Raw genomic sequence first — 12,207 nt, forward strand, 5'->3', positions numbered from 1 at the left:
TTCTGCACAGGCATGCTCGTGCTTGCTTTATACTTAATTCACACATTGCTGGGGGGGGGGGGGGAGAAGGGGTTTCTTAGTAACACTTGCCTGGAGGGAATAAAGCACTTGAGATCTTGAATCAAGCACTATACAATACACAGGAACAAAAGTAGTGTTAGCTAGCTAAAATTCACAACTTGCAGGGCACAGGAACTGCTGCTCCAACAAGCTGAGGAAAATGAGCAAATTTACAAGGATCATCTAGCAAGTCACTAATCTTTCTGCTCCTGATGGACTTGGCTCTCACTATTTGACTGCTTTTCAAGCCCTTTAAGAACAGCAGCCAACAAGCAGAAACATTTTCAAACATGAAAGGACAGATGTAGCAACTAGAACTGCTCTGTAAGGCCTGGAAATTACTTTTAATTCTGGCACTTTGGATACTCTTCCTTGTCAGAAGAGGCAATTCCACTCCTTTTATCAAAAGGAGAATACATTACTAGGACACTGTATCCACTTTCAATCAAGTCACAGCACAGAGAAAAAAAAGTATTTACAAAAGAACATTGTTTTTTTTAATAGAAATAGTCAGTCAGTCTTCTGTGAACTTTAATAACCAATCACAAGGGGGATGGCTGAAGGGAGAAGCCAGAAGGCTGGATGAGAGTTTCATGTCCGGAAGCCCACAGGAACACTTTGCACTATTTTGGAGAACACACAGGGAAAAACAAAAGCGCCGAGACTATGAAGACAAAAGAAACTAACATACAAGGGTGGTAGTGAGTGTAGAAAATGCCAAAAATAACCCCAAGAGTAAAGCAGCAACCCTGGGAAACATATACAATCTTCTCCTCTGCTCTCAACAAGGTTAGTAAGGTCCCTGGAGAGCTGCTTATTGTTTCTATGTTGCTGCAGTTCTTGTAATAATCCTCTTCAGGGCAGCTCCCACACAGTCTCGGGGGAGCTCAGAGTTTAATTTGGAAAGCCGTTGGCTGCACTGAAGCGGAGGCTCCCGAGGATTTGAAGAGTGCCTGCAGAATGGTGGCAGGGTCCACTTCAGCTTGAGGGTTAGAGGCCAAGCCTAAGCTAGACCTGCGAGCCTCACCTGTCTTCTTTACAGAGGCAGGGGTGTCACTCAGTCGCCTGCAGAAGAAATAGAGATAGACAAGGCCTAACACAACCCATGAAAAGGCAGTAATGAATCAAGAATCTTATCAGTTTCTGTTGGTCAGATGTGGCCCAATAAATGACATTGCTGCTCTATAAATCCTGGCTCAGTAGCAGAGATAAAACTCATTTTCCTGAAAAAGGAAAGGTGATTTATCTTCATCACTTATATTTACTACTTTCCTCTGCCTTTGTCTCAGACATGCCTGAATTTTATGGAAACAAGGTACTTTATATTTTCTTAAAGTTTGCCAGATATTTGAAGGTTTTTTTTTATCATGCTCATTTCTACTTCCTTCTTCAAGTGAGCATACTTAGTGTTTTGATGCCTCATTTAGGAATTGTGTGAAAGCCCAGCACCATTTTGTTAGCTGTCCTAGGAGCAGGAGGATTAATTCAGCCACACTGCATAAAAGTTCTCTCAAATAAGTTTTTTTTTCACTGTCTCCCTGAATCTTAGCCTCCACTACCTTCAAATCTACTTCTCAAGCATGACCCAGCTGGGATACGTACAGGAGAATGGGCTGGTCTGAAGTGATGACATTCCCATTCATGTGAAGGTTGCATTTCATTGGCTGCCCTGGAACACAAAAGCAAATGGATCAGGAAGCAGGCCACTCATCCTCCTATATCTAATCACAACAAACATTTATATTAATACATCAGCTTTTTATTTTATGTACAACCATTTATAATCTACTAATACACAAAACCAGCCACTAGTGGGTAAAACAAAAGAAATACAACAGTATATCAAAACAAGCCATATTACGCACATAAAAAAAATAGCAACACTATACTTCTGCCTTAAGAAGGCTGTACCCGCAACCAAAAGAGGGAGGTACTAGTGCAAACCTAAAGCAGCTAGAAAAGTCCTCTCTAAGGAAAATAGCTTTTAGTTGTTTTTTGAAAGTCACATATTGAGAGCCCTGCCAGAGTGTTTCTAGGAGAAGATTCCAAAGAGAGCACAACTTTAATCCAAGGTGCATAAAGTAAATGCTTCCCAGCAGGGCTGAGAAACAGAACAGTTGGAGGTCATCAGCATATATTCTATAAGTCATGCCGTGCGAAGCAAGCAGCTTCTCTAATGCTGAAAGCAGACGTCAAGATAACACTGGGGACAGAGAAGAACCCTGTTAAACCCCCGTGTTTACAGATTTTCATGTGAACCGTTTCTTGGTAGGAAAGGATCCACCCTGAGGAATCCTCTTTGGTGCATATTCCTTCAGGTGTAATCAGAGTGGTGGGGACTACAGTTTTTGTATGGCATATGTTCTATGAAATACTGTACTTAATGTATAGCAAAAGGTTCTAGGTAAATAGCCTGAAGATGGAAATAATGGAGGCAACTGCTACAAAGTACTAGCTATGTATTGCAAAAGAGCAGATAACATTTCTAATGTCAAAATACAGTTCCACAAGGATCCAGACACATGGAAGGGCATTTTCGTAAGGATGTCCAAGTCAGAACGTCCCAAACGGATGTCCATCTCAACTATATTTTTGAACAGGAAATAATGTCAAGATTTCCTGTTCGAAAATATGTGAGACAGACGTCCATAACACTGGAAACATCCAGTATGAACATCAATGTTACAAACTGGAACATCCAAATTATGAATAGGAGAAAACATAAGAACATAAGTATTGCCATACTAGGACAGACTGAAGGTCCATCAAGCATCCTGTTTCCAACAGTGGCCAATCCAGGTTACAAGTACCTGGCAAGATCCCAAAACAGTACAATATATTTAAGTACATAAGTACATAAGCATCGCCATGCTGGGACAGACCAAGGGTCCATCGAGCCCAGCACCCTGTCACCGACAGCGGCCAAAAGAACAAGCAATTTCTCCCGCCCATCCTAGAAATACTGTATTATCCCCTCGTCCATTCAATAACATTCTATGGCTTTTTCCTCCAGGAAGCCGTCCAACCCTTTTTTGAAGTCCGCTAAGTTAACCGCCTTAACCACCTTTTCCGGCAGCAAATTCCAGAGTTTAACTACGTATTGAGTGTAGAAAAATTTCCTCCGATTTGTTTTAAATTTACCACACTGCAGCTTCATCGTATGCCCCCATGTCCTAGTACTTTTGGAAAGCATAAACAGACGCTCCACATCGACCTGTTCCAATCCACTCATTATCTTATAGACCTCTATCATATCTCCCCTCAGCCGCCTTTTCTCCAAGTTGAAGAGCCCCAGCCTCTTCAGCCTATCCTGATAGGGAAGTCGTCCCATCCCCTGTGTCATCTTTGTCGCCCTTCTCTGTAGCTTTTCCAATTCCACTATGTCTTTTGTGAGGTGCGGCGACCAGAATTGAACACAATACTCGAGGTGCGGTCGCACCATGGAGCGATACAATGGCAGAATAATATCCTTATTTTTGCTTTCAATCCCTTTCCTAATGATACCAAACATTCTATTTGCTTTCCTAGCCGCAGCAGCAAATTGAGCAGAAGTTTTCAATGTATCATCAATGATGACACCTAGATCCCTTTCTCGGTCCATGACTCCCAATGTTGAACCTTGCATGACGTAATTATAGTTTGGGTTCCTCTTTCCCACATGCATCACTTTGCACTTGTTCACATTAAACGTCATCTGCCATTTAGATGCCCAGTCCCCCAGTTTCATAAGGTCCTCTTGTAGTTTTTCACAATCTCCCCGCGATTTGACTACTTTGAATAACTTTGTGTCATCGGCAAATTTGATTACCTCACTAGTTACCCCCATCTCTTAGGTCATTTATGAATATGTTAAAAAGCAGAGGTCCCAGCACTGATCCCTGAGGGACCCCGCTAACTACCCTTCTCCATTGTGAATATTTACCTTTTAATCTTACTCTCTGTTTCCTATCTCTCAACCAGTTTTTAATGCACAGTAAGACACTACCTCCGATCCCATGTCCCTCTAATTTCCTCTGTAGTCTTTCATGAGGGACCTTATCAAACGCCTTCTGAAAATCTAGATACACAATATCAACCGGCTCACCTTTGTCCACATGTTTGTTTACCCCTTCAAAGAAATGCAGCAGATTGGTGAGGCAAGACTTCCCTTCACTAAATCCATGTTGACTTTGTCCCATTAGTCCATGCTTTTGAATGTGCTCTGTAATTTTGTTCTTGATAATAGTCTCTACTATTTTGCCCGGCACCGACGTCAGACTCACCCGGTCTATAATTTCGCGGGTCTCCTCTGGAACCTTTTTTAAATATCGGCGTTACATTGCCCACCCTCCAATCTTCCAGTACCAGCTCATTTTTTAGTACCCTAGGGTGAATACCATCCGGTTCAGGAGATTTGCTACTCTTCAGTTTGCAGAACTGCTCCATTATGTCTTCCAGATTTACAGATATTTCAATAAGTTTTTCCGACTCTTCAGCTTCGAATACCCTGTCCAGCACCGGTAACACACCCAACTCTTCCTAGGTGAAGACCGAAGCAAAGAACTCATTTATTTTTTCTGCTATTTCTTTGCCTTCCTTGATCACCCCTTTTACACTTCCATGATCACCCCTTTTATGCTGCTTATCTTAGAAATTAGAAGTGGATTTTCAAGTCCATTTTAATAATGGCTTATAGACTTTTCCATTAGGAAGCTATCTAAACCTTTTTTAAATCCTGTTAAGCTAACTGCTTTTACTACATTCTCTAGCAATGAATTCCAGAGTTTAATTACACACTGAGTGAAGAAATATTTTCTCTAATTTGTTTTAAATTTACTACTTTTTAGCTTCAATGTGTGCCCCCTAGTTCAGTATTTTTGGAAAGAGTAATAAGCGATTCACATCTACCTGTTCCACTCCACTCATTATTTTATAGACCTCTATCATATCTCCCCTCAGCCGTCTTTTCTCCAAGCTGAAGAGCCCTAGCCGCTTTAGCCTTTTCTCATAGGGAAGTCATCCCATCCCCTTTATCATTTTCATCACCCTTCTCCGTACCTTTTCTAATTCCACTATACCTTTTTTGAGATGTGGTGACCAGAATTGCACACCATATTCAAGGTGTGGTCGCACCATGGAGCGATACAACAACACTATAACATCCTCATTTTTTGTTTTCCATTCCTTTCTTAATGATACCTATCATTCTACAGAGTCATATGGAGGCATATTTTCAAAGCATTTAGCCTTCCAAAGTTCCACAGAAACCTATGGAACTTTGGAAGGCTAAGTGCTTTGAAAATGAGCCCCATGGTCACCTCTGAGATGTGGAAAGTCTATTCATCAATCCGCCTGCATTACAAGGTGAAAGGGTGGGAAAAAACAATATTGCCACCACCCAATTACAGTCAAACAAACAAAGAGCAGACATTGGGATGTAAGCAGATTTGTCTGAATTTATGGAAGGACTGGGCAGAGAATCTAGTGATTTCCACCCAACTTTCAGCTTGGTGCCTGAACCACATGGTCTGAGCATAAAAGGCTGCTGGTGTCTGACCCTGCACAGACATGTGGCCTTTCGTTATTAAGCCCACATGCCCCACAACTTACCATCTAAGCATCTGTTATTGTATTTCTTGTATGCGCTGATGGCATCTTCTTTCTTCACAAACACCACCTCTGCGACACCAGGCTGGATGAGGCGAGCTCGCTTCAGAGCGCCACACACGCAGAATAATTCCTGAAAAGGAAGCATATAATCACAGCATGACATCTGTGCCACTGCCATGAGCAGTAACCCTAGTCACTCACAACAAGTAAAACTGGATGTAATCAATAGGCAGCATCTGGGATACACTTTACAGACCCAAGCATACAAGGTCATGACCTTAGATGTACAAGGCCATTATGGGGAAAGGTTATAAGAAAGGGGTTCCCACTAAGATTTGATTAGCACATCACAATGCAGTGGTGTTTCACTGGTAGAGATGTAGAGGAGAAAAATAGGAATTCTGATACACAATGTTTAAAACTGGTAGTATAGCTTCAGAAGAGTATTTCTGAATGTTCTTTAAACGATATGTATGTTTTCAGCACGGATAGTGGAACAATGGTTATGTCACTTATTTACTTGTATTACTGTTGCCTACACTACTTATTATTTTTGTCTTATATCCCATCCACCTTTTCCTTATATTTTTCCATCTCTGTCTCCAGGCCTTTCCCACCTCTTGCCTCCACTGTTGAATCAATGTTATGACTTGGTTTTTTATTGTATTAGAATAATAAAACAAACTATAAAGATATTTTGCTACATGTGATTGCACTTTATTGTACTTCATTATTTGTATTTCATATTTTTATATTTTGTCACTATTTGATTTTTATGTTGAAAATCACTTAGGGTTCCTTTTAGTGCACACTTACCACAGCTTAAAAGGGCTTACTATGGGACATGTTGAGGAGTCATGCAGTAAAGTCCAATGTGTGTGTGAAAACCATGTGCTAAAAATTTCTTCTTTATTTTTCTCTGAAGGGGTGCGTCTGGTGGCGGAGCATGACAGCACAAATCAGTTAGCACAGCCATATGACCACACACTAACTGATTATTGTGGGATTAACGTGTGAGCCCTTACTGCCAGCCTCTAGAGGCAGATTGAGTTTTGGTTTCAGTTATGGTGCCAAACTGGGCCAAAATCCTTTTTCTGCCAAAAGGCTAACGGCCATGGTTTCATTTTTGGCCAAAACGGATCTGTGTTTTCAGTGGAAGCCAAAAATGTGTGCTTTGTCCTGCTTGTCTCCCTACTTGCCCCTCTCCTCCAAAAAGGAATTGCCTTTCACTCCTGCTCACCTGTAGGGGCCACCCTTGGGTCTCTCTTACACTCCCTGGCGTTATCTGTTTCGTGAAAAATGCTTAATTCTTTTCGGTTTGCTTTTTTTTTTTTTGGAACAAACTGAAAAAACTGAATGAAGCATTTTTCACGAAACATGTAAGTGTCCCTCAATTCTCAGTTTACTTGATAATATTAAGTAATGAAAAGAAAAGAACGTATCTACATTAAAAAAATTGAAAAATACTGAGGAGGTAGAAAGTAAGATCTTAACAAGCGCAGTTATTTCAATTTAAAGTAAGCTTTTCTGACCAGACCATTAATCTGTGGCTCCATAGTTAATAACAAATCCAAAAATGGAGTGGAGGAGTGGCCTAGTGGTTAGGGTGGTGGACTTTGGTCCTGGGGAACTGAGGAACTGAGTTCGATTCCCACTTCAGGCACAGGCATCTCCTTGTGACTCTGGGCAAGTCACTTAACCCTCCATTGCCCCATGAAAGCCGCATTGAGCCTGCCATGAGTGGGAAAGCACGGGGTACAAATGTAACAAAAAAAAAAACTACTCCCAAAACTTTAGAAGTTCTCACTACATTCAACCAGGATCCATCATCACCCAAAATCATCTGAGGAATTTTCTCTAGGTCTAAAGAAAACCATAGCCCGTCTTATCAGCATTAAGTTTAAATTTAGACTTAGCCAACCAGTCTTTTATCCTATTTATACTGCTGTTAATCCTAGAAGAGATAGAATTTACACCCAGATCAACAGGGATCAAAAAGAAAATATAATCCACATAGGACAACATGAGCTCTCCAGGTTTCAGCATAATCTGACCAAGACAGCTCATATATATATTATACAAGAGTGGAGATATAGTTGAACCCTGGGGAGCCAAGTGGTAAATGAACACAAAAAAATCCCATGGAGAATCCAACAACAAATCAAGAAGTGGGAAATGAGGGAGGGCTGGAAAAACCACTGGTTCAACAAGTGAAATTTATTCCATAAATACAAATATCAAGACTTGACACAGCACCATGTTTTGGCATACGAGATGCCTGCCTCAGGAGTGTACAAATAAAAAGACAAAATGCTATCACAGATACAAAATATAAAAAATAAATACAACGTACATTAATACTTGGTACATGAAAAATATATATAAATAATTATAAATACGTACTAAACCATAAAGGTGCATAAAATATCATAAAAACATACTTGACATTAAAATTTAAATAGAAAGTAACCGGCGGTTAGTAAAAATAAGGATAGATAATGTTATCTTGCTGGTGTACTGGGCTCCTATATATGTCTAGCTTATGCAGGCAAAACACGGGTATGGCCTGGACAGTGTAGATCAAATGTATAAGCTACAAGTACAGGCACCAATATTTGGAACACAGTTATAGTTGCAGCACCTCTGAAAAACTACATAAAAGTATAGTGGGATACGTCCCATTTAAATCTTGGCCTGTTAATGTCAGTTTATATTTTCTTTTTATCAAAAGCCGACTTACAAAGAGGATATTGTGAATAATGTGTTTATAATTGTTCAAATAAAAATATTTGATACACAATGCATTATATTATTATTCATGTCCCAATTATTTATTTACCACATTTTCCCAAATTTCTCTCTAGGATTTATCCTCTCAATTCCAAACTACTGGGATATTTACATCTCTACTCACTCACTTCATTCTTGTCCCATACTCTAAAGGCCTCTTTTACAAAGCCGCACTACCGATTCTCGGTGCGGCAAATGAGAAGAAGCCCATTCAGTTCCTATGGGCTTCCTCTCATTTGCCATGCCGGAATCTCTATCTCGGCTTTGTACAAGAAGCCCTAAGTCTTTTGTCAGCATGGCTATTCTTTTTTCCCTTCCCAGTCCCCCACCCTGTTCATGTAATGTGGTAAAAATCAGGGAGAGATGGAAGGATGCCACTTGTTCTAGTATGTAAGCTCTGCCTCTGCTCTTCTGCCAGCTCCCATTATTGCCGAGTTTGGAGCTGGGTGCCTTCCCCTCAGAAGCTCAAAGTGCTGTGCTAGCACTCCCCCGCATAAGTTGAAAATAGGTAAATACTTGAGTAACACAAGAAAGTCTGGTTTTCGGAATACAGAGTACTCAATCTGTGCTTATTAAGCACACATTAGAGATGGTTTATGCTAAGAGATTTTATAAATATTCATTGTATATATTATGAACACCAAACTTAATTTGAGTCTCCATCCCTCCCTTCGATCTCTCCAGAAGAGGATGTACTGGAAACTCCAAGAGAAGCTCCGAGGATCCATGACCTATACATCCCAGCAACTAAAGCATCCAGAAAGGTTATCAATTCTATCGACCTTGTGCCACTCACCACAATATCTTCTTCTGTGACGCGAGGATGGAGGTTATTCACAGTCATCTTGGTACCTTCCAAAGGGCTATACGCTGGCTGAAAACAGAAAGCATCAACAGGATATGAAGATATTTAAGACAGTCAGAGAAAAAGGACCTGGGCAGCCATATCCTAGGTCACAGGTCCAAGAAATAGAACACAAAGTCTTCTTTTTCTGGAAAGTGGTCACTAGATCAATATACAACACGACCAGAAAATGGTATGGGAATGTCTAGCTTATGCATTTGGCCTGGACATGGCAAAACACAGGTATGGCCTGGACAGTCTAAATCAAATGTATAAGCTACAAGTATAAGCACCGATATTTGTGTATATCTGTATATATTAACCACAGTTAGTCTGTGATATCTAATCTTTCTCTCCTCTGTATCTGCATGAACTCTCTGCTATCTACCCGGCTGACCTGCAAGGCTTGAAAATTATATAGAAAACTTATGTCAGCCAAACATTTTCTTGGAGGAAGAAGCTCAGTCTTTTTTTTTTTTAACAGATTTTGCTTCTTTAGGGGTCATTTACTAATGCGTACTAATGGATTAAAATTTTTTTAACGTTTTATTAAAGAAAAATAAAATCTCAGACAAACAATGAGCAAATTGCCATATGTAAACACAGTATAACCCCCACCCCCAAAAAAGAACCACTCCCTCACCCCCCCCCCCCCCAACAAGTCCCCACCCCTAAAGAAAAAAAAAAATAAACCTCTGCAGCTTAATGAGTGGGAGAGTGGTGTGGCCCCACTGGAGCAGGCACTATGGGGGAGCTTGAGGTCCACTTCCACGCAGAATAAAGTTCCCACACCTTATGATATGAAACAAGACACCCATTCCAGATAGCTGTTAATTTGGACATCTGATGAATGTAGTCCAGTTTCCACAAAATAACAGGCAGTCCTGGCAATGTGGGTTGTTTCCAAGCAACCGCAGGTGCCAGTTTACCCTCAACCAGCACATGAGTCACAAGCCAATGAACCGCTGGTTTCACCCCGTAGGGCTTAAAAGTGCATGAAGCAGTGTTCCACCTTGACCGGATATGATACATCGGTCATAGTTTGAACAAACTGTAAAACCATGGTCCAGTACTGATGCACCCATGGGCAAGTCCACCATATATGAAGCATATCACCAACATTGCCACACACTCTCCAACACAGTGTTGATCCCAAGGAATCACACATAAAGGCTGTGAGGCCACCCAGGCTTGCTCAAGATCTTTCCAAGTCTTACAAGAAACCTGGAGCCAATCCACCAGTATCCGAAGGTGGGCGGCCTGATAGCATTGAGAAAAAGGGGGACCCCCATACCCCTATGCTGGCAGAGCTAATACATAACAGAACGCCAAACCCGGGGAGGTCGTTTCTTCCAGCTATAGGCAACACTTTGCTCTGTAGGCTGGGGAGAAAACTTTTGGGAAGAATGATGGGCAAGGCCATAAAAAGATACAAGAGCATCCTTCAAAGAATGAAGAAAATAAGCAACATAAGCAGTGTCAAGCTAGATGCAAAGCACTGTTAAAGAAGGCTAAAAATGAATATGAAGAAAATCTTGACATGGACACAAAAACTCAGGTAAATCAGAAGCAGAAAGCTTGCGAGGGAATCCGTGAAACCATTAGATCATGAAGGAGGAAAAGGGGCACTCAGGGAGGACAAGGCCATAGTAGAAAGATTGAATGAATTCTTTGTTTTGGTCTTTATGGAATAATATGTAAGAGATCTACTTGTACCAGAAATGGTTTTCAAGGGTGACAATGCGGAGGAACTGAAAGAAATATCGATGAACCTGGAAGACGTACTAGGCCAAAATGACAAGTTAAAGAGTGATAAATCACCTGGACCGGATGGCATACACCCCAGGGTACTGAAAGAACTCAAACATGAAATTGCTGATCTGTTGCTAGGGATCTGTAACCTGTCGTTAAAATCATCCATAGTACCTGAAGACTGGAGGGTGGTCAATGTAATGCTGAGTTTTAAAAATGGTTCCACAGTGATCTGGGAAATTACAGACCGGGAAATTACAGTGCGGGAGAAAATAGTGGAAACTATTATAAAGAATAAAATTACAGAACACATAGACAAACACGGTGTCAGCATGGGTTCAAGCCAAGGGAAGTGTTGTCTCACCAATTTGCTTCATTTCTTTGAAGACGTAAATAAACATGTGGATAAAGGTGAGCCGGTAGATGTAGTGTACCTAGATTTTTCAAAAGTTTTTGACAAAGTTCCTCATGAGAGACTCCTGAGAAAATTAAAAAGTCATGGGATTAGGAAATGGTTACTGGACAGAAAACAGAGGGTAGGGTTAAATGGCTATTTTTCTTGATGGAGGAGGGTAAATAGTGGAGTGCCACAGGGATCTGTACTGGGACAGGTGCTATTTAATATATTTATAAATGATCTGGAAAACAGAATGACAAGTGAGGTGATTAAATTTGCAGATGACACAAAACTGTTCAAAGTTGTCAAAACATACGTGGATTCTGAAAAATTGCAGCAAGACCTTAGGAAACTGGAAGACTGGGCATCCAAATGGCAGATGAAATTTAACGTGGACAAATGCAAAGTGATGCACATTGAGAATAATAATCCAAATCATAACTACCTGATGCTATTGTCCACCTTAGGAGTCAGCACTCAAGAAAAAAAATCTAGGTGTCATTGTAGACAATACACTGAATTCTTCTGCCGAGTGTCTGGTGGTGACCAAAAAAGCAAACAGTATGTTAGAAATATTTTAATGCCTCTGTATCATTCCATGGTGCGACCTCACCTTGAGTACTGCATTCAATTCTGGTCTCCATATCTCAAAAAAGATATGGTAGAATTAGAAAAGGTTCATAGAAGACTGACCAAATGATAAAGGGGATGGAACTCCTCCCATATGAGGAAAGGCTAAAGAGGTTAGGGTTCTTCTGCTTGGAAAAGAGGGGGT

At 40.8% G+C, this 12,207-nt stretch overlaps 1 protein-coding gene across 1 annotated transcript in view; it reads right to left on the reverse strand.

Annotated features, from left to right (window-relative positions):
* Positions 1 to 531: 531 nt before the first annotated feature.
* POLDIP3 (DNA polymerase delta interacting protein 3) overlaps positions 532 to 12,207 on the reverse strand; it is a 70,415-nt gene continuing 58,739 nt past the window's right edge. Inside the window, exons 6-9 of the mRNA XM_030207067.1 lie at positions 9,236 to 9,313; positions 5,650 to 5,779; positions 1,663 to 1,729; positions 532 to 1,125 (exon numbers count right to left, since the gene is read on the reverse strand). Coding sequence (XP_030062927.1) covers positions 948 to 1,125; positions 1,663 to 1,729; positions 5,650 to 5,779; positions 9,236 to 9,313 — 453 coding nt within the window. The 3' untranslated portion in view covers positions 532 to 947. The remainder of the gene's footprint in view (positions 1,126 to 1,662; positions 1,730 to 5,649; positions 5,780 to 9,235; positions 9,314 to 12,207) is intronic.

Source organism: Microcaecilia unicolor, chromosome 1 (assembly GCF_901765095.1).
Source record: "Microcaecilia unicolor chromosome 1, aMicUni1.1, whole genome shotgun sequence".
Lineage (NCBI taxonomy): Eukaryota > Metazoa > Chordata > Amphibia > Gymnophiona > Siphonopidae > Microcaecilia > Microcaecilia unicolor.